The sequence below is a fragment of the Prosopis cineraria genome, unplaced genomic scaffold, assembly GCF_029017545.1.
Source record: "Prosopis cineraria cultivar Desert tree isolate PC_DT_omini unplaced genomic scaffold, ASM2901754v1 PC14, whole genome shotgun sequence".
NCBI lineage: Eukaryota > Viridiplantae > Streptophyta > Magnoliopsida > Fabales > Fabaceae > Prosopis > Prosopis cineraria.
The window spans coordinates 2,586,251-2,609,712 of record NW_026555345.1 but is presented as its reverse complement, the minus strand read 5'-3'; the positions used below and the strand labels follow the sequence as shown (position 1 = coordinate 2,609,712).

The following is a 23,462-nucleotide window of genomic DNA, read 5'->3' as shown; positions in this document are numbered from 1 at the left end:
ACAAACAAATTGAACATGATCAGTATCTATGATCCAACTTGAGGGCGAATATAAAAATATTAGACATTTATTGTAGATATTATATTATTGCTATTGTAAATATTCTTAGGTTTTATTAGTAGTTATTAGCCATTATAATTATTTTCTCATCTTAATGTATAAATAACTAGTTGTATTTCACTATTCTATATCAATAAGAAATATGTTCTCTCAAATTCCACAAGTCTACCCCGTTAATTAGATGCTTTAAACTTGTGGACCCATAGTCAGGGAAAAAAAATGACATGAAAAGATTTAGGCTACGTTTAAAATTCACATCCATTATTGTTTATCTCTTCTGAATACATTATACACGGTCAATCTGATGATAATATGCTAATTATACTAGGTCTGTCTAAAATGACGTATCATCTCTCTTTTACTGGATTCATCACTAAAACTAAAATTTATTATTCAACAAGGTGAATATGGTCTCAATAACAGCAAGTCACGGGACAAATATGTATAATATCCCGAAAATGTATTAATTTGGGTTCGAAGTTTATCATAGATGATAGAACACACGTTAGATATGGTTTTGAACTCAAGGCTTTGTAGTCGCATTCTTGACAACACCTGCGTTGGCAATGTTTTCATCATTTAAAGCAAGGATTTTTGAAAGCGGATTCTCCTAAATTGTGGACGTTCGAGTAAAAAGTTCTAACTGAATTAAATTCGACCCACATAAAATAAAAGTTCAGAAAATGAACGAGACAGATCCCAATGCGAACGAATAAAGAATATTCATTAAATTAAATCATCAATACAAAAACCCTATGGCATGGTTATGCCTAGAGTGCAGAATGAATCCACCAAAAAAGGTGTTTCCTGTACATGAACCTAAATCTAACCTTTGTACAGTGAGGTGAGAGTTTAAAAGAAAGCCACAAGCATAAAACAACCCATTAAACATTGCTCCTGATACCTTGTAAAAGAGAAAGCCAACAGGCAGAGCCATGAAGAAAAACCTACGTCACCAGACAAACAAAAACTTGGCCTTCCCAAGTCCAATGATCTCAACTAGAACATAAGCAGCGACTCCGACAGGACTATACGGGTTGGTGACCATGCATGTTCTCATGAACACTCATGACTAGATTCCGCATCTCGGGGAATATAGATATGAGTAGAAGTTCGAGAATCGCATAAGCAAGTTGCTTGACGCATGTGGTAGACTAAAATGCAGACAAGTTATCCAAATGTTAGTTTGGAAGAAAATTTCTCGGGTTAAAGAAAATTAAAACTAGACAAATGCAAGAACAAGGAGTCCCCATAAAGCGGATAACACAGTGGGAAAGAGATATTTAACCTGACTAAAATAGTATATATCTCTGGCACATTGTCTGTACTGCTTTTGCCCAATTAAGCTGACCAAGGTGGTGGGAGCTCCATCTGAGAAGATTAAAAGTAAATTAAAATACAATGGTCAGGATTGAGAAGTCTCTGATAGAGCTGTACAGTTTAGATTGAAGTCAAGACTAATCTTTAGAAGATTGAATGTAAAGGGAAGAAGCTAAATATAAGTTTAAAAATGCAAGAATAGTAAACAAAAGTTGACACATGTTAGACTCGAGAAGAAAGAACTAACCAAAGAGCAGTTTCTTGACAGCACTAGCCCTACGAGCAGCCTCAAGCTGTTCCTCAAAGGAACCTGACCCAGATCTAGTGATCTTGCTTCCACTAAATTCACTCATTGTTTGAAAAGGATTTTTAAGGATGTCACCGTCAGTAGTTAACATCTGAGGAGTCCCCACTCTAGTTAGAAATATACCACCAGGCCAGAGCACCTGAGAGCATAAATATTTGAACGAAGTTGCCAATCTACATCTATATATATTATATCATCTAAAATTTACACGAAGTTATCCAAGCAAATCAAAAGCCCCACACAATCTAGTTATTTACAAAAGTCAGAATTTTATTATTCGCAAATCCACAATTCTATTAAATATTTTGGAAAAAGTTCAGCCATCAAGATTTAAATTTATCAACATTTTATGACTTCCAGCAGGGCAAATAGATTGCGTTATAAGTTACATGACTAAGGAAAAGGAAATCAAGATATACAAGCATGATGAACACACAAATAAAACAAAAAATATGGTTATTCATACTGTTAGGAACTAGGGCCGTCACATAATATTCAATCTTTTAGTTGGCAAGCTACATAAAGAATTAAAGATGAGGTTCAAAATTTGATTCAGTCCTTACATCTTGAAGCCACCGAATTCCGTGGGCAATAGTTTCCTCCTGCCTGAGCAAATTAATCTGCCTCAGGAGCCAATCATCAATTGCATCTTCCATCACCAAATGTAATATCTGCTTTGATATCCAAAAGACCTGTCTTCTGCATGAACATAAATTAGTTAATGTAGAAACTCATATAGTCATAGAGTGAAACAAATCAACAGAACTATAAAGACCTAATATTGTTGTATTCACTAAAGTTCACAAACATCGAAAGTAGCACAATTTCCAGCATTTTAGACATAGTAGAAAATACTGATTGAATCTATTAATCATAAATTATGTTTTTCCAAACCAGATGAAAAAGAAATCAAGATGATACCATGCCAGCAAATGGACTTTATCTATAATGCATCTCCTCACAAAAAAAACCCTTTAGGCTTGAAGCATGGACATATCATAGAGCCACAACCACCACTCTCGTGTTAAAAACTCAAAATATTACTCGATCTTTAGACTGAGAAGATCAAATATCAAATAGAAGACTTAGCCAAGAAAATTCATGTATCATGTCAGGAAATCAATCATTCTAAAATTATTATCTCTAACAACAGCATGTAAAATCAAACAACACATCAGAATAACTTCGCATCTTCCGAAAAAAAAAAAAAACACAATGAGAATACCAGAAGAAGATTTAGTAGCATATTGGATTTAAACATTATTTCTTGCACTAACATGAAAATTACTGAACGTTTCAATAGAGTAGCATACCGTAGCCAGCCTCTTTTCTTCAGCTGAAAAATATTGTCAACCAAATTTAAAATAGGGACACTCACATTAGGCGGGGTCCACTGCAAAAAAGAAAGATATGGATGTTTAAGAGTATCTTTTAAACAAAAGAGAAATATAGAAAACGTCCTGCTGACGTCCTGCAAGGGAAGTCTCAAGTAAAACTTCAGTCTTCTTTTGATCTGGTCATATATCATCATTCTTTCATTTAGAAGGGAAAGTACAACAAAAAGAGGCCATAACATACCAAAAAACAAGCTTTTACGACAGTTTAAATCATGGTTCTTAGTTTTCACGCAATATCTACCTTCACATTCAAAGACAAGTGTCCAACAAATTTTCAAAAAAGTTTGTAACTATATCGAGAAAGAGGGTTTTGAACACCTGAAAAGGTCTACCAACTAAGAAGTTAGGATGTGTATGATAACTCAACTTCCTTGATTGGGAGGGGATCAGTTATAAATTCTATTTACCTAGTGGCAGCATGCTAGAAAGTAGCCTAGTCTGTAACAATAACAAGCTACTAAACAATCCATAAAAAACAGTAAGCACCACAGGATCAAGCATCCCAATCAACAAAGGCAGCATATAAAACAGGACAAATACAGTTAGCTGACAACACAGACCTCAGGTGGCACAGCTACTGGATCCTCCAAATTATTAGGAATCATAGTGAAATTTGTAGCCGGTACATCCCTGCCAAACCTGGCTTCAACCACCAAATCGTGCTTTCTGTCTTGATCCAATTTACCAGACTCTCCAGCTTGGTTTATTACCCGTGGTGGAAAACCCTTTGAGCCCAATTCATTGTCAGAATGCCACACATGAGATTGTGCTACTTCTCTATTGACACTCTCATGTCCAATATCAGCACTCTTCTCGGCTTCATCATTATCAGAGCTCAAAACAGCATCTTCCATATTTAGCCTAGGAATACTTTGATTGATTTCATCTGAATTCCCAGACAAATTCCATAGGACAGATGTTGAAGAACTTTCACTGTTGGAGATGTTGAACCAACCACTTTTCTCATTAAACCATCTGAAACCCCTTTAAATTGGCGTACAATATCATCCACAGCATCATCCACATTGACTGTTAATATTAAAAATTCAAACATTAAATCCTGAGTTAAAAAACATATTAAAGGGTTGTGCATTCAGAAACCTTTCCATATTGATTTGAAATTAGATTCCAAGGGGAAAAAAAATTCAACATAAACCACTTGAGACTGCTTTCTTTTTTTAATTAAAACTAGTCTCTATTAAGTATGAACTGTAGGAATTTTCTGCAAGAAAACAGTTTCAGTCGCCAAAGTGAAGCCTTCCAGCTTCATCCATTAAAGAGATAGAAGAGGCTAACTCAAATATCAACTGAAAGGTTTTGCCAGCCTAAACAATACAATGTGCTGTCTCGCTATATCATTCTTCCCCACTACCGTCAACAATAACAGAGAACTTTCTGCTTTATGGGCTGAAACCTTCAAATAAAAGAGAAAGGCATACAAGAAAGCCAATTGTAAAAATTCTCTGACAAATATTTATCCCTTTTCCCCATTTTTTAATGGTGCATTTGAATGAACAGAACACAAGAGTTAGAAGACTTTCAAGTTAGAAAACAAAACTGCCCATACAATTTTTTTTTTAACTACATAGCAGATTAATAAGTGACAACAGAATGCTAATTGCAGGTCAATACATACAGAAAAGTTAATAGCTGAGCTAATAAACAGCAAGCATGAAGAACTCAGGTTAGAGTTATATACCTGCGAGGGTCTTCATCATTGAAGAAGATTTCCCAAATGAGTAGTTCTTCAAGAGGGGGGGAAGGCAATAACAATAGTTTTGTTAGATTATACTTATCATTATCTTTCCAGAAAGTATCAAGAGAAATGATATAAAGGTCATATGAAGTTATAATAAGAAAAGAAAAATAGAGAAGCACACCTTTGAGGAAACACTCAAAAAATCCCATACTTCATGCTGTTCAGCAACATTAGCTATTGACAGGAGATCCTGAAGCAAGACAGCACATAGAGGTCAAGAAAGAGCAAGTATAGAGTACAAAAGAAATATAGAGGACAAGGATTACAGATACCTGAAGGTATTTATTAAGCTGAATGCAACGTTGATGGACAAAAGTATCCTCTGTACTTGAGGAAAATATCCTTTTAGGAGGCAAATGTAGAGTGTAATTGGGAATATCTTTTAGCTGCCGATGCAATCGCTCAAAATTCCTGTACCTGTATATCACCAAGATAAACAAATAGTCATAACACAGAAGTTGGAACAGAACAATTTCCAAACTAAAACATATTTTTTTTATGTAAAAAGGGCAGTTTAAGCTCAAAAGTTGGGGGCAGAGAACCATTTGAAAAAAATTGCATTTCAGAAATCTAGTCCTTTTATTTTATAGATAGAATTAGCACAATACCATACTTTATTATCCCAGTTATAATGAACTTATCCGTAATTTTCAAAATTCAAATATAAACTATGGGCTCCAATTACAATTATAATAAAATCCGTAAGAAGCAAACCTTCTCTTCACAAACCAAGTCCTGTTTTGTGCATCTGTCACTGCAATTGAATAAACAGCAAAAGATTTGGACGCCAGTTTCTCAAAATATGCCCCCATAACCTGCGAAGTACAAGTAGGCAAGGATAAACAATTCATTAGTTTTAAGCTTTTAGTAAAGGGTTGGTCTTATACCCTTGTCTTGTACAGTGTATAACACATCCACTTCTACAACGTCGTTCCACATGTTGTACATTCCTACGAACTTTAGTAATAAATATAAGGAGGTTGATCATAACAAGCAAAAACCTCTATAATAAAATAATCTTCATCATTCTTTCTCTCCTCCTATTCACTCTGATATACAACTGCACTAGAAGTAAATACCCACAGTGACAATTCATTCTGCTTTTAGATAGTGTCTATTATAAAGATCTGGGCCACATTAATTTCCAAAATAATATATCTCATGATTGTCACAGCCAAGGTGCATACCCGACACTGGAGCTTGGGAAATAGTTGCCCCTCTTTCCTAACAACCATGTCAGAAGCACTCTTTCCCCGAAATCCTTCACTACACCTCTCAAAATCAGGGGTGTAGAACTCTGAAATTATGGGCCCTCCCTCTTTCTGCAGTTGAATTGACAAGTCTGAAGTACTGTTGGATTTCTTGAACCGACTTTTAGAAGCAACAGCCTCAGTATCCTTAACTTCACCAACTTGATGCCCTCCCCCAAATAACTCATTGACAGGGTTCTGAGAAGAAGATGACTCATGTGTGCTCCCAAAATTTACCAGGGGATCTGAACTCAAGGTGCTCGTTGGCTGCAGCGAGGACTTCACTTCTGGAACTGCATACTTAACAGGATTGCTTGCTGACATTTCTGCAGTCAAATTTCTACCAGGCTCCACACTGTCTGTAACAGGACTCTTTGCAGGAAGATCATGAATGCCTGCTTTCATTTTTTTGATCTCTTTCTTTTTGTAGTTCCTTCCTTTTGTCCACATGTTGTCAAGATTCTCAGGCATAAGAACTTCAGTTCTTCTCTGAGTTGCAGCATCTAACACTCGTCCCCAATCAGCATGTCTGACCCGCAAACGATCTTGCTGATAGTGTATTTTAGCTAATGTCTTGTCAGCCCCTTGGTTTGAAGATGGGGGCTTTTTCAAGGCTGTGTTATCATCACGACCAACCCCAGCAACAACAGAATGCCCATGATGATGACTAGCTGCATTAGAAGATTGATCATTGGCAACCCCAAGTATGCCCCCATCATTAAAGATAAGAACTAGGGTTTCGATCAGTTCATTAATATACCTGATCATAATTTATAGAAAAAAATAATCACATATTTATGAACATAAATTTGGATAAACATGAAAAAATATAGTCATAAGTTTTCTGCAAAACTCAAACTTATAAACGTTCTACATGAAAGGTTTATTCCAGACATCAAAAGGCAAATGGAGTCTCACAAGCGTTTGCACATTATCCAATCACAACAATAAGACATGTTTTAAGCATGTATTTTCCCCCTTTTGGTTTTATTTTGCAATCAGATATTACTTACATATCATAGTCCAAAATAAAAACTAAAGCTTCAATAGCCCAAATCCACAGAAGAAATTTATAATAATCAGTATCAGATTCTCTAAATTTGTACCACACAAAGACCAATCAGCAAAACCTCCACCGCAACCCCAAAAAAATAGCAACTGAGAAAATTATTATCTAAAATACCAGTTGTGCAAACTGTTCATCAGAGTAAAAACAACTAAAAACCATTCACATCTTCCTACCTGAAAGAAAAACTTAAAATAATAAACTAAATAATATAATCAAGGACATACCCAGGGCTTGCAAATCCATGATGGGTTGTATTACCAAGCAAGTTAATAGTTCCCTAGCAATAGACCGAATCACAGGGCATTGAGCTTCTCGCTGTCTAAGTACTATAGCAATCACCCCACCCATCAGTCTCTGAAGAACCTACAAGAAGGTGAAACCATTGGTCAAGATGCAAGCCATAATGCCCAAAAGAAAAAATGGATAATGTCAGAACACTCCACTCACACCTTGTACTCACTCTCAGGAGATACAAGTGCAGGATGAAGCTCCTTAGAATTCAACAGATGGTACTTCAATCATAACATCAACACCTATGACAGCTTGATTTCTTCTGAAAGATCTAAGTGATGACGTACTAGATCAACTATATCCCTGTCACATGAGAGAAATTTAAGAACAATCAGTAATTATAATAGTACTAGATAATATTTCAAAATCACATTTAAAATCCTAACCAAGAACTCGCCATATTCCCAATCCTATCTTCTTTCAAAGAGGGAAAAAACACACACATACACACAGAGGATGGGGGAATCTGATACCTTGTGAGTATGTCAACAAGGTTTATCAGATGGTACTTCAATCGTTCATTCCTCTCCTCAGAGATAATGTTAACATAACATCAACACCTATGACAGCTTGATTTCTTCTGAAAAGATCTAAGTGATGACGTAACTAGATCAACTATATCCCTGTTCACATGAGAGAAATTTAAGAACAATCAGTAAATATTAATAGTACTAGATACTCTATTCAAATCACATTTAAAATCCTAACCAAGAACTCGCCATATTCCCAATCCTATCTTTTTCAAGAGAGGAAAAAACACACACATACACACAGAGGATGGGGGAATCTGATACCTTGTGAGTATGTCAACAAGGTTTATCTCTTTAAGCATTCCGATATTTCACCAAGAGCATCCATTATAATTGCATGAATGTGCTGAGGAAACTCTCGATCTGGAGTAATATCTGAGTACCACAAATCTATGACAAAATCCTTCAATATCTTGTCAATGAAATCATTGGCGCAGCCTCCACGACAGGAGAATCAATTTTCCTCTTCCATTTTGCAGGGGGAGGTGGAGTAGAGAGGCGTGGATCATTCAGAGATAATGTTTCTTCTCCAAATGAGATAAGTATGTCTGTGACCGAGGCGGTTTAACCTTCCAACGGAACTCCACATTATTCAAAAGAATGCGCAGTGCAGAAACAAATAGAATTGAGATGGGTACATTCATCCACATCGACTTACTTGTATCTGTGACACAATAAGAATGTCAATACGAAATAGGGGTTCAACTTGAATGCCAATGTTAGTCCGTTTCCCTTCTTCGTTTATTAATAAGGATATGAATTACTACATTGGAAGTCATGCTTATGACCAGAATGAGAACAAACTGAAGTACGGTCATTAATTAGGGGGATATGGCCCCAAAATAGGGAAGCACAAGCCACCAAGTAATTTAAAGAGCGGGGTTGTGCCTAGCTGAGACTAGGAATGAAAACCAAGCAAATAGCATGGGGACGTACGACACTTAAACTCTTGTAAATCATAATTATATCAAACAGGTTATATATGTGAACTTTAAGCAATCGACTGAGCTTAAAGCAGGCATGGTGATGAAGCAAGCAAAATTTATCAACTTTTAATTTTCTTAGCATATAAGGAGAGTTCAGCTACTGACGGCCAAGCTAAAGCTCAAACTTTTTGCTATAAACGATAGCAATTAATAGTTTTCATAGCAAAACCCAGATCATCTGAAGATACGCAGATACAAAGTCATTCCGTTCATTCTGAAAACATCAGATTTAACAATAAATTAACAAAAATTACACTATCCCAACCAAACCCAATTTGAATCACTTACGAGTGTTAAGAAATAGGTAATGGCGAATATAGAAAGGGCCCACCATACAGTTCGGACCTTAGCCTCTTCAATCAGATCATATACAGTATTCATGGGCTTCATTGTTCGAAAAGCCCCCAATTTTTCAGTGTGATCACCTACAAAAGCGAATCCCCAGCTTCAAATTCAAACACGAGGCCAAAACATCAGAACTCCGAATCGGAAATAACGATGCTAATCGTGGTGCATCTAGGTTCGGTTCGATTTTCCACAGGCTGGGGATTTCCAGAAACAATTTTAAATTCCCAAAAAAAGATACAACTGGAATTTGATTTGTCCAGCCTTTTCCAATAATGTTGTTTGTCACTTTGGTCTTTATTTAGAGGAAGAAGGTGCCCTCTGAAGAAATATGGGGAACACAAAAAGAAAATGATACAAGTCTCGCGAGTGTTGCTTCCACGTACGTTTCTTCCGTTCCTCCCCTCTCCTTCCAATTGCCCATCCCCGATTCAATTTTTGAAACTTTTAATTTGTTATGTTGTAAAAAATTAACACTTTTTGCTAAATCCAATTTTAGGTAGTGAAAATATCCATATTTTAAAATAAAATAAACTTTTTTGATATGTAATTGATACAGTACATATATTACATTTTATCTAGGATATGTATTGCATATTTTAATATTTGTATCACAATTTTTTTTAAAAAAAATATTTATTAACACTTAAAAACTTTTAAAATTTTAATATTTTAATTAATTGTTACAAATATTCTTATATTATTTTTAAAATATCTTCGGAAAACTTAAGATATTGCACTTATATCTAAAAATAGTGAAATATATTTATTATGCTTGTTTTCTAAATCTTAAAAAATAATGCATCTATTGTATCATACTTTTTTTAAATGTGGACTACACAAGGGCACCTTCATTCATTTAACTTTTTTAAAAAAAATTAGTCCTTCTATGTAATTTTAAAAATTCACGGTCCTTTAATTAATTTCTTTCCGTAGTCCTAATGTGTCACTCTCACGTTTTACAATTTGTGAATTGTAGAAATTTATTTATTTTCATTTATGCTAATTGTATATAAGGGTAAGCAAAACCGAATCGAAACTGAAAATCAAACCAAATTGAATCGAATTTTGTCTATTTGATTTAGTCCATTTAGTTTTCAGTTCGATTCGGTTTTTTTAATGAAAATTTTGATTGATCGGTTCGATTTGATCTGAGAATTCAAAAATTAAATAAATTAAACCGACCAAATTATCTATATTCTTTTCTTTCATATTTTTGAAAATGTGAATAAATTCTCATCTAGGTGAGTAGAAATATCTTATACTGCTTACAGTAATAGTATTTTTTTTGTTTAATGTGATTGTTTTAATTTTTAATTTCTATAATTTAGTTTTTAGTACAATAGTGTTGAATCTTATTAATTTTCTCATAAATTATGTATAAGATGTATTCTTTTGTTGGGCCTCAATGTCAAGAAAAAAAAATTAGATAGAAAAATATATAAATAATTAAATTTATAGATCCAAATTAAAGCTCATAAATCGAATACATCGATCGAACTGAATTATTAAAATTCAGTTCGGTTATGTATTTCGATTCGATTTGATCTAAATTTTTTATATTAATTTAATCGATTAATTTTAACAAAATTAAAATCGAGCCGACCGAATTGACCAAATGCTTATCCTAATTATATATTGATATATTCATTATCAAGTATTGGCATTACTTTTGAATGATATTAAAAAAACGTAATCCACCTACTATATATCGAAAATGGCACATGAATATTATTTATCCCACCACCAGGCTCGAAACTTTTTTTAAAATGTTTGAAAGACATCGCCGTTCGCAATAAATGCCTCCTGCAAATAGTGCCCTCTAAAAGGAAATACGTTACGTTATCACATTATATCCAAAGGTCTTTTGCTGGCTTTTAAATTTTTTATCTGCTTTTTTATGAAATTATTTTTCCTTGTCAATTACAATCTGTCTATGGGTCTTTTTTGGGATTTCAGTGGGTATAATAAATTATAAAAATAATTGATTAAGTGGTAGATTTTAAATCATAATTGATTATGTTATAACGTAATCTGTTTGGATACTGTTTTTTTTTAAATTGTTTTAACAGAATTGAAGATATTTGGATAATTTAATCAAAATTAATTTTTAACTAATAATTTAATTTTTAAATATCAAATATTAATTTTTAAATATATAAAGTTTAAATTTTATTAAGGAAAAAAAAAGAAAAAGAAGAGAGTTTAATTTTTATTTTATTAAATTATGTTGCTTTTTATAATTTTTTCCTGGGCCTGTTTTTTTTTTTTTTTCCCAACGTTTTGACAACTTTTGGCAAAAAGCAGTCGAAGGGAGCTCGGAAAAAACGCGCATTTTGGCCCATAATTGACCTTTGATCATTTTCGACTGTTTGGATAGATTGACAGAAAAAATTGATTTTGGGTCCAAACGCGCGTTTTCTCCTTATCCAAACGGGCACTATATGGCTCTAAGAAACCTAGCTACATGACCCTTTCGACTCTAGCTGGAAAAGACGAAATTACATAAATTAAATTAAAATTGTTTGACGCCTAATGTATATTAATTGTTCATATACGAGGCTATGTCGATCTCTAATGGGCTTTTGGACTTTTCCCCTCATAGATTGGTCGTTCGAATAGTCATTTATTTCAATGGAAGAATGACAAAAGAATTATAATTTCAATTGTCAAATTTTAAAAATTTATAATTCAATCTCTCAATTTTATAATTATATTGTGATAAATTTATAAATTATTTTTAAATTTTAACATGGTTGAAAAATAAAAAAATTTCTATTAAAATTTAGAATACAAATTAAAAATTCATCGTGACAGAAATGCAAAATTAAAAAATTAAGTTAAAAGTTTCTAAAATTTAACACTTAAAACTTAATTTAAATTAATTAATCTTTTTAAAACCTCTTTATCATTCTCCCTTTCAATATTGGTGGCTTCACTCTGCCTTTAAATCTTATGAAGTATTAGCATTTAACAATTGAACAAGGTGAAAAGTCCTCTAGCTGCTGTCATGTTTATTATGGGTTGAAGGATCTACGTGTGATCACTTGTTAATTAGCACAGTATATGGTATTATGCCCTGCTAAGTATTGCCCTTATATATAAGGACCTCTAACTACTGTATCTAGAATCTAGATGAAGGGGACTAACTTAAATTAGTTAAGGGAAAAAACCTTTGATAATTTTCACATGAGCCCACGTTAACGTAGTACTACTCTTGTAGGTTCATGTGGCTTGTTGCATAGGCATGAATTAGGGTGCACTAGCCCACGTTTAATTGTGTAATTTCTTTTTGTGTGGTTTTTTGCTTCGATAGTTTACCAAAATAAATAATCAACATAAAGTGAGTGGAATACACTACAAATATTAAATACGAGTGGTAAAAATACACACACGTTGCTAAAATTAAAAAAAAAATCAAGCATTTAAATATAAAACGTAACTCATATTGACAGCATGTTCTCACAACGCGTTACATAATTTAACATTTTCCATAGCCTTGTTTCCGTTCATTTTGCAACCATTTTTGGAATGAGAAAGTTGTTCACAGATGTATACCTTCTCGGAATCACTGTTAAAGAAAGACCAAGTCAAAGTCAATTTATTGGCTTTGGTTGTATTGTTCGCCACTAGATTCTAAAATCATTATAATCATAACCAATCCTCCGTAGATCTGCATGAAAAGAAAACTAAAGGCATGCCAAAGATAGAAGTACCTAAGAGAGAACCCATCTTGTAGGGTCTAAAATTGGTTTTCAATTTCCACCGTTATTCAAATGTTGTCATCCACCTTCTCTCAAGTATATAAGCTGAATGTCGAGTTTATTTCCTTAGCTTACTAATTATAAGCAGCTTAATGCCTGTTAAGATATCATGGCTAAACCATATTCGAAACAAGCTTTAGGCTGCTTTATCTTTAGCTCCTTCATTTTATCTTCTCTCTCTCATTTACTTCCATCAATAACAGGGGATAGCAATTTTTCATTAGATTTTAATATTCAACTGGATGCTAATTTGACTTTTGACCATGGAAGGCTTAAAAATGCTTATGTTGCTCTTCAAGCATGGAAAAGTGCCATATACTCCGATCCATTGAACACACTTGACAATTGGGTGGGTTCTGATGTATGTTCTTATAATGGCGTGTTCTGTGCTCAAGCTCTTGATGACCCTAAATTAACTGTTGTTGCTGGAATTGATCTCAACCATGCAGACATTGCTGGGAGTCTTGTACCAGAGTTAGGCCTTTTAACAGACATGGCTCTTTTCCATATAAACTCTAACAGGTTTTGTGGGGTTGTTCCAGATAGCTTTAAGAATCTCACCCTCATGTACGAGTTTGATATCAGTAACAATAGATTTGTTGGTGTTTTTCCTCTCGTAGTCCTTACATGGCCAAATATAAAGTACTTGGATCTCAGGTATAATGATTTTGAAGGACCTTTGCCTCCACAGCTATTTGAGAAAGATATTGATGCATTGTTCTTGAACAATAATCGTTTTGTTTCAACCATCCCAGAAAACCTAGGAAACTCCACAATCTCTGTGGTAACATTTGCTAACAACAATTTCACAGGTTGCATACCAAAATCAATTGGGAACATGAGGAACTTGAATGAAATCATTTTCTTAGGCAATAGCCTTAGAGGTTGCTTCCCAACAGAGATTGGATTATTAGGAAATGTGACAGTTTTTGATGCAAGTCATAATGGGTTTATTGGGACTTTGCCAAACCTATCAGGTGTGAAGAGCATGGAGGTAATAGACATTTCACATAATAAGATATCTGGGTATGTGTCGGACACCATTTGCAAGCTACCGAGGTTGACCAAATTCACATTCTCTGACAATTACTTTAACGGAGAAGCTCAATCTTGTGCACCTTCTGCAAGAGAAAATGTTGTTTTTGATGATAACAATAATTGTTTGCCATTAAGGTCAAATCAAAAGACAAGCAAGCAATGTCTCCCGGTGGTGACTCGCCCCGTAGATTGCAGTAAGAGTTGTAGGAGTGGTGACAACAACCATACCCCATTAACACCAAAATCACCAAAGGTAAAGCCACTGGTTCACTCTCCTCCACCGCCACTCATGTTCTCTCCTCCTTTGCCAGTTCGCTCTCCTCCACCGCCAGTCCAATCTCCACCACCACCAGTGTTCTCTCCTCTGCCTCCCATCCATTCTCCGCCACCACCGCCAGTTCACTCTCCACCACCACCAGTGTTCTCTCCTCCTCCGCCACCAGTTCACGCTCCTCCACCACCCGTGTTCTCTCCTCCACCTCCCGTCCAATCTCCGCCACCGCCGCCAATTCACTCTCCACCACCACCAGTGTTCTCTCCTCCTCTGCCACGAGTTCACCCTCCTCCACCACCCGTGTTCTCTCCTCCACCTCCTATCCAATCTTCGCCGCCGCTACCAGTTCAGTCTCCACCACCACCAGTGTTCTCTCCTCCTCCTCCAGTCCACTCTCCACCACCACCAATTCACTCTCCTCCTCCTCCAATCCAATCTTCGCCACCGCCGTCGCCAGTTCACTCTCGTCCACCACCAACTAGTTCTCCTCCTCTAACTTCTATATTTTCTCCACCTCCACCGGCATGGAATGATGTCATCATACCCCCAACCTTTGGGGCCCAATATAGCTCCCCACCTCCACCGGCTATTGTTGGATATTAAAATAATTAATATATGCTGATTGTAATTTTAGTATTTCTTAATTTTATTATCTCTTCTTGAATTTTCTTAGTTTTTATTTTCATACTAATTATTTGTGTTTGATTGGACTGCTAATTAATATACCAATATTGTCATTCAAGATAACAAGAACAAGTAAAATGAGTGGACACTATTATTTTCGAAGGTATCATTAAGGTCGTTGGTTGCGTTTTAAGCCATCTTTTTTACCATTGTCGAAGGCGTTCTCAAATGCGAACCCAATCTTTCTAGGAAGGAATGCCCTATACATTAATGGAATCACATGAGAAAAGTCCAAAAAGCCCAAATGAAAGCCCAAACAACTCACCTCTCTTTTCAAACCTGCTAAGAAAACTTTAATTTTCTTTTTGATGATATTTTGGTCATTTTCCTATGAATATGTGCTTTACATAAAATTTAACTCATTGTTCATAATTTATAAATAATACAACTGCTTAGAGTATATCATATAGATATAGATTTATATGTTATTAAAGAAGGGAAAACATCAGTAAAGGATCTTAAAAGTAATTTAATTTTATAAAAGGACATTTAACAAGTAAATATTAATAATTAACAAATGAAGTTATTATTGTAACAAGTATTCATTTTGTTAAGAGCCTTGTCGGACGTTAAATTCTTTCAGGGTCCTCCATTAATATTCTCTATATAAAAAAGCCAAACTCATGATAAAGAAACAATTAATGATGTTATATTCATTTTTAACCAAATCTCATTTCTAATAAATTAGTTAATTTTTTTAAATTAACACCATATTCTATATTTACCGTTATTTAATATGGTATTTACTTTAAAAATTAATATAAAATAATTTATTTACTAAGAACATTAAAAAAATATATTAATTATACTTTAAAATATTAAAAATGCCTACATTTTTTAACATATGATTCCTACATTTTTTAGGGGAGGGATGAGTACAAATTAAACTTCGTAACACTCCATCTTTATCTAAATGGAAGAAAATGCTGAAACACTAGAAAATCGCTGGACTTCACGGCCTTCCTTTGCCCTGTTTGACAAATTATTTTGAAATATCCACGCTCCCGCCATAGGTTTATCCATGTTATCTATCTGCTTTATATATAATAATAACAATAATTTTAATTGATACAAATTGTGGACTGGATTATTTTGAATTGATGCCATGCCATAGCTTCAAACCAACTAATTATTAACAAACTAGTAGTATTTGCAATTTGAGGGTTGTTCTATAGTTATATAAAAAAAAAATTAACAGTAAAAGAAATAAATTATTTGGTTATATTTGGTAAACTCCATCTATTACCATATGTTTGTTGAACAAAAAACAATAAATTGGGTGTGAACTGTGAAGTTGATGGAGAGCACTTGAAAGATCAAACCAGTAACATACGAGTGTGTCCATTCCTTGAATTTTTTTCTGGGAATAGGTCACCAGAATTTTAGAAACCTAAACATTATTAAAGGGTTTGTAGGGCATGGCAATATGCCTCTAATTTAGGAGAGAATTGCTTCAATAAAGAATGTTTCCTTTGTACATTTAAAATAATTTATGTATATATAATTTTAACTCGATTATAATTTAATAATAAATTTTGATTCGATACAATGAGCTTTTAAAATTTTAACCATATAAAATATTAAAATTTAAAAAAATATTTTAAATGACTAAAATTATATAAGTTAAGTTTTATTATTTAAAATTCATGAATAAAGTTTCAACCAAGTTCAAAATAATAGTAATTGAATTGCACTAAATTAAAACCTCTAAAGAGCAGTGAATTACATAACTAAGCCTGTAGCAATATGACCCAATGATTTTTTTTTTTTTCCTTTTTTATAATAAAAAAATTAGGTAAATTAAATTTCAGAAACTTATCAAGGCCAAAATATATTTTTAAATTCAAAAAACTTTTGCAAATCACCCATAAATAAAGTTTTCTTGTTGATCCCATAATTTTGTGGATTATGAGCTAAGTTTTTATTAATTCAACCGGCCTAATTTGGTACTATTATTATTTTTTCCCTCTCTTACAAATTACAACCATTGATTATAGATATTTTAATAGCTAAAATATAGACAATAGTCCAGCACAAGAAAAACGACAGGGTACCTGAACTGATGAACCACCCCCAAGCAACCGATCGATGAACCATTTGTTCGTCACTATATTACAAACCCGTCCAGGTTCAGTGAATAATATTTATGGTCCTTCTTCTTCCCCTCTCTTAACCAGTCCAAGCATCACTCAGAACAGAACCATCCACCCCAACTTGAAGCAGAAGCCATGGGAGAGGTAGACCCAGCTTTCATTCAAGCACCAGAACACAGGCCTAATCTCTCCCTCGTCGCCGAAACTCAAGGCATTCCCGTCATCGACCTGTCTTCAATCCATCGGCACTTGCAAAACGACACCGTTTCAGACCCGCCCGCCATTGAAGGCGTCGTGAAAGAGATCGGCAGAGCATGCAGGGAGTGGGGATTCTTCCAAGTCACCAATCATGGGGTTCCTCTGAATCTCAGACACAGAATCGAGGACGTTTCGAGAAAGTTTTTTTCGCAGAGTTTGGAGGAGAAGAGGAAGGTGGCCAGAGACCACACAAGTTTGCCTGGTTATTACGATTCAGAGCACACCAAAAATGTCAGAGACTGGAAGGAGGGTATTGATTTTCTGGCTAAAGAACCAACCCTGGTCCCTATTTCCGGTGATGAAGACGATGATCGAACTACTCAGTGGACTAATCGGTACCCTCAATCCCCTCCGGACCTAAGGTATCTATCTCAACACTACAACTCAATCGGTACTGCAGTTTCAACGTAATTTAGCAAATTGATAACGATGATGTTGTGGCCCGTGGGATACTAATTTCTTAATCTTGTTATTTATTGAAGAGAAACAGTTGTAGAGTATGTGGATGAGATGGAAAAGCTAGCGTTTAAGTTGTTGGAGCTGATAGCTCTGAGCTTGGGGTTGGAAACAAAGAAGTTTCATGGCTATTACCTGAAAGATCAGAGCAGCTTTATTCGATTCAATCACTATCCTCCATGCCCTTCCCCTGACCTGGCTCTTGGAGTTGGACGACACAAGGATCCTGGTGCCCTAACCATTCTCGCTCCAGATGAAGTTGAAGGGTTGGAAGTAAGACGCAAATCAGATCAACAATGGATCAGGGTCAAACACATCCCACAAGCTTTTATCATCAACATTGGCGATGTCTTTCAGGTACCACTTCAACATCTTCATTAATTTCATCAGATGTTCGTGCTGTATGAGCATGAATCCGTCGTATTTTTGAGTTTAGTTGTTTTGGTTTGTACTGTGATGAGTTTTGATGTGTAGGTTTGGAGCAATGATGAGTACGAGAGTGTGGAGCACAGGGTGATTGTGAACACTGAGAAGGAAAGGTTTTCGATTCCCTTCTTCTTCAACCCTGCGCATTACACCATAGTTGAGCCAATGAAGGAGCTGATTAACGAACAAAACCCTCCAAAATACAAGCCCTATAATTTTGGCAAGTATCTTGTGAACAGAAAGGACAGCAATTTCCAGAAACGGGACGGGGAAAACCTTCAAATTTCCCATTTCAGGCTGCCTTCAATATAATATCATGCCAGTAGGCTTCTCTATGGCTTGACCAATAATGTGAGACCAAGTGAGTGCATTTTCTTTTCTTTCTTTTTTTCTTTAAAAAAAAATTGCGCTTATTTGTATGTGTTATATGGGGAATGTAAATTGGACTAAATAAAAACGTCCAAGAATAATACAGTTTGTAATGTTTCTTGCCATAAATTTAAATTGTGTTTAAAAGAAGAAGAAGAAGAAGAAGAACTTGATCCTTTACTAGTGTTTTCTAGTAATTAAGTTCGCGTTTGACTCTTGGACAAATTATCCTTCACTTCATCTGTGGCTGCAAATTATTTATATCACTTTCGAAGAGTTACTTTACAAAATGAAACAACTAACTGTTAATTTACCATATAGCAATAAAAAAATTGGATTCTTGAACAAGACACGATCATCTAAAATGAAAAAGAAGCATACCGGAAGGGCAGAAACACACGTAGCCTTTAAACAGATGAACTGCCGAATACATATAAATCCATTTCAGGTTAAATGTTATGTACATAATGCCATAGCCACTATATATATATATATATATATATCAACAATACAACCAGATGCTCTGTTTATGATTTCCTTCCACAGAGCGGCCATGGGAGAGGTGGATTTCTCGCTCAAGCTCTAGAACAAAGGGCAAAGCCCTTAGTTATGCATGATAGCTGAGGGATTAATCCCTTTGATCGATCTCTCGCCTTTAAACTACAACAACGAACGAGAACAAGATGGCATGTGAGAAGACCCAATCCCCATGAAAGAGCCGGCTGTAGAAGAGGAAGGGAGGATATTTACAACTTTGTACTCTTTCACGAACGAAAAAATAAAAAAATAAAAAATTCAACGCTTGTTGCGTTTACTACAACATTGAAAATTGGATCAACTCATTAGGGGACATTCGGATCTGGTAAGGGTGTGGGAGATATGCCACAAGGAGGTGCTCTCAAGTGCCAAGAGTCTAAGTCAAATACTTAGAATACTGGAGCACATAAAACAAAAAAAAAAATTGAGTCAACTTAATCAGTTAAATCAATTAATTCTTAAATTAGTGTCTTGATTAATTCAATATGAATCTCATCATATATATAATTTAGATTATTAATCAACCAATATCTTGATTGATTTAATAACTCGTCCAATTATTAGTATACCAGTCCTTTCACTCAGAATTAAGAATTTTATGCAAAGGGATTTTGGAGACTTCCCTTAATTAATTTATAAATTCATTTTTATCCAAGTCATTTTAGTGTTAGGAACCAAAAAAAAAAAAAGAGGTCAAATTGCGTGTTAGTTGATCTGCGATCCCTTCTAGACTTTCCTTAATTAACTTATAAATTCATTTTTATCCGAGTCATTTTCGTGTTAGGACCCAAAAAAGGGTCAAATTTCGTGTTTGTTGACTTTGTTTAGAGTCATGAATGTTTGTTCGTCCACGTTAGTTGAGTACGGTGTTTCAATTATTGTCAGGAGTTTCAATTATCGTCAGGAGTAGTTGAAGCTTCAATAAAAAAATGGGACAAGTGACTATTTCTTACCTGACGTGAAAGATAAGAATGCATCCATATCTCTCTACCTCTCCCTAAAGTTTGATATTTTTTGAAAAAATAAATGACCAAATTATTTTACTAAAATAACAATAAAAGTTTTTTAAATTATATAAATAATAATTTAATTTTTTAAAATATTGCAATTCTATCAAAATCTCTAAAAAATTTATGTCATTAATAAATTTATATAAATAATTAAATTATCTTTGTTAAAAATAAAAATCATGATATTGTTATAAGTGTTAAAAATAACAAATAATAATAATAAATTTTATTTAAATAATTAAAATTTTTTTTATATTCACAACGATGTAACAATAACTATAACTTCGCATGTCTAGTTCCTAATATTACTACCGGTATTAAAAATAATAAGTTTTGTTTAAATAATCATAATTTTTCTTCTTATATTCGCAACAATGCAACAGTAAATCACAACTTTATATGTAAAGTTCATGATATTACTACAAATGTTAGAAATAACAAATAATAATCAGAAGTTTTGTTGAAATAATCACAATTTTTCTTCTTATATTTGCAATAATACAACAAGAAATCACAACTTCGCATGTCAAATTATTAATATTGCTACAAGTGTTGAAAATAATAATTAATGGTCCAAAGTTTTTTAAACAATCATAATTTTTTTATATTTACAACAACACAATAGCAAATCACAACTAAATTCTTGATATTACTACAGGGACAATTTGACCATTTATATAAATTTATTAATGACAAAAAAAATTCATAAAAATTTCAATAAAATTATAGCATTTCAAGATATCGGATTGTCATTTATATAATTTAAAAAAATTTTATTATTATTTTTTTAATTATTTTTTAAAATTTAAATCTAATAGCACCATAAATTCTGATAGAGTTTATAATTCAAGCTAAACCTAATAAGCTAGCCCAAATAAGCTCAAAAAAATTTGGAGTTGAGTTTGATAAAATTCTACTTTTTAAATTTCTGTGCAAAAAAAAAAATTCAGGCAAGCCCAAACAAGTTTGGACTTGATCCAAATATCCGAATTTAAAAAATTACATTTTAAAAAATATATATAGGTATTAATTAATTCTTAAGTTTTAGATCAGTTTTTATTAAGATATCATATATTTTAGTATACTATTATAGATGTTTTTAAAATATTAAAAATATTTATATTATCATATTTTTTATTATTTTTAATTTACAAAATATCTCAAAAAATATTTTAAATGTATTTTAATATTGATTTTTAAATGTTAAGACCCGCATATTCCTTTTAAAAAATTGATCTTCTACATCATTTAATTATCCCTAGAAATATATTTTATATTTTTTATAAATTAAAAAAATTAATTTGAGAACAAAAAATTAAATTAAAAGTAATTTTAATAAATAAAAAATGATTATTTAGGTATGGGCTAGACTAAAGAGGTTCGAGCCAAGCTTGGCTGTTCATCCTTTTCTGTAAGTTCAAACTTGCCCAACCCGAATATACCTAGCCTACCTGAATTGCTAGCTTTAGAACCTGAATTTATTTATTATGTAAATTATTCTATCAACTTTCAAAAATAGTGCAATATAACTCTAATTATTAATAATAATTAATTTTGATCGTTAATTAAAAAATGATAGAAAAAACATCAAAATTATAGAAAAGTTAATTTTTTGGTCCTTGTCAATAATTTTTGGGCCCTTTATTATTTTTTAGCCCTTTTTTATAATTTTTTAAATTTTTTTTATTTTTTAATCAACTAATAGTTAAAATTAACTTTTGTTAATGGCAGAAATCATATTACACTGTTTTTTAAAAGTTAAAAAATAATTTATATAATGAATAAGTTCATAATTTATAGTTCTATTGGATCTAAAATTTAGGAGATAATTTGCTTATTTACTTTTTTAAATTGGCCATTATGGTTTAAGAATTTAAATTATATATATTCATATTAAAATAGTTTAATTTTTACCATTTTATTATTTTCATAAACTTTATGTTTTTTATTGCAACAAGTTTCAATATATATATATATATATATTTAACTAGCCTTTACTCCCAGCATTATATTATACTAATTTAATCTTATTCAACCACAGAATGTTTAATCTAAATTATCTTTAAATAGATAAATAAATGAAACATATGTTACACTAAATTTCTAAAAATATCTCTATAAATAATTTTTGTTGTAATAAATGTTCCATGGGGCAAGAGAATTTTCAACCCTTCCTTACTTTTAACTCTTGATAGTACTACATATAATTAATTGTGTGAAGACAGGCTTCAGTAAATACAATCCAACATTTCACAATGACTGTCTTTGACTCATATTGATTGTCTTTACAAATGAAATAATAATAAAAAATTGCCTTCTTTGCAAATGGAAGGGCCATTTATTTTATGAAAGATTTATGTCCATTTGATAAAATTAACACTTTCTCATTTTGCTTCAAACCATTTAAGGTGATGACTTTCATGACATTTCTTTCAACATGAGTGGTACGTAACATTGTACCATTATATAGGTAATTGCCTTCCTATGTTCCTAACAAATTTATGCAAAAAATATCTTTTTTTTTCTTTATATGCTAGAATCTATATATATATAATAGAAGAATAACAAGTACTTCTCTGAGCTTGACACGTAAGCATTTTTCAAAATAATGCAATTTTAAGTTACCTACCTCATTAGTAATTTCAAAAAATATTTTTTAAAAAAGTTATCAACATCATTTCTGAAACTAACAAAAATTATTTTCCTTATTTCAAAATACTCTCTCCCATGATATCAATTTTCAACCATGACTTCTAACTAATTTGCAGTTTTTAATGTTAATTTTAAACATTTTTGAAAAATTTTAGTATCATAACTTCCTCACTCCATATCCTATTTGTAAAATTAACTTAAATTTTTAATTATAATTTAAAAGTTCAATTTGAATATATTATTTATAATTTAGATATACTGATGTCTTAGTTTTTAAATTTATAATATGGAAGCTACCATGATCAACTTTACCTTATCCCTAAGTATTCTCACTTCTTTTTTCAAAAAAATTAATATTCTCACCATTTTTTGTGATCTTATCCATTAACATACCTTCTCAATTAATTCAAAATTTAATTTTAAATTTTAAAAATCTTAAAAAATTTTAAACATAAAAGCCTCCCCACACCTTAATCCCGTTTAGAAAATTAATTTTAATTATGAAACATGGGTTCCACCCACACATCCCCATATAAGAATTTCAAACATAATAACCTCCCCACTTTTCAACTATCTTTGTTTTATTT

At 32.9% G+C, this 23,462-nt stretch overlaps 2 protein-coding genes and 1 pseudogene across 2 annotated transcripts; 2 read left to right on the top strand and 1 right to left on the bottom strand.

Moving 5' to 3' along the window:
* Nucleotides 1-763: 763 nt before the first annotated feature.
* Nucleotides 764-8,848, bottom strand: LOC129293075 (uncharacterized; annotated as a pseudogene).
* A 4,318-nt stretch (nucleotides 8,849-13,166) lies between these two features.
* LOC129292147 (pollen-specific leucine-rich repeat extensin-like protein 3) lies at nucleotides 13,167-15,054 on the top strand. The gene has a single exon (XM_054929680.1). It carries the CDS (start codon nucleotides 13,188-13,190, stop codon nucleotides 14,991-14,993), a length of 1,806 nt encoding a protein of 601 aa, XP_054785655.1. The 5' UTR covers nucleotides 13,167-13,187; the 3' UTR covers nucleotides 14,994-15,054.
* A 2,100-nt stretch (nucleotides 15,055-17,154) lies between these two features.
* LOC129292148 (protein DMR6-LIKE OXYGENASE 1-like) lies at nucleotides 17,155-18,856 on the top strand. Its single transcript, XM_054929681.1, has 3 exons — nucleotides 17,155-17,787; nucleotides 17,908-18,238; nucleotides 18,356-18,856. Exons 1-3 carry the CDS (start codon nucleotides 17,303-17,305, stop codon nucleotides 18,617-18,619), a joined length of 1,080 nt encoding a protein of 359 aa, XP_054785656.1. The 5' UTR covers nucleotides 17,155-17,302; the 3' UTR covers nucleotides 18,620-18,856.
* The last annotated feature ends 4,606 nt before the right edge of the window (nucleotides 18,857-23,462 follow it).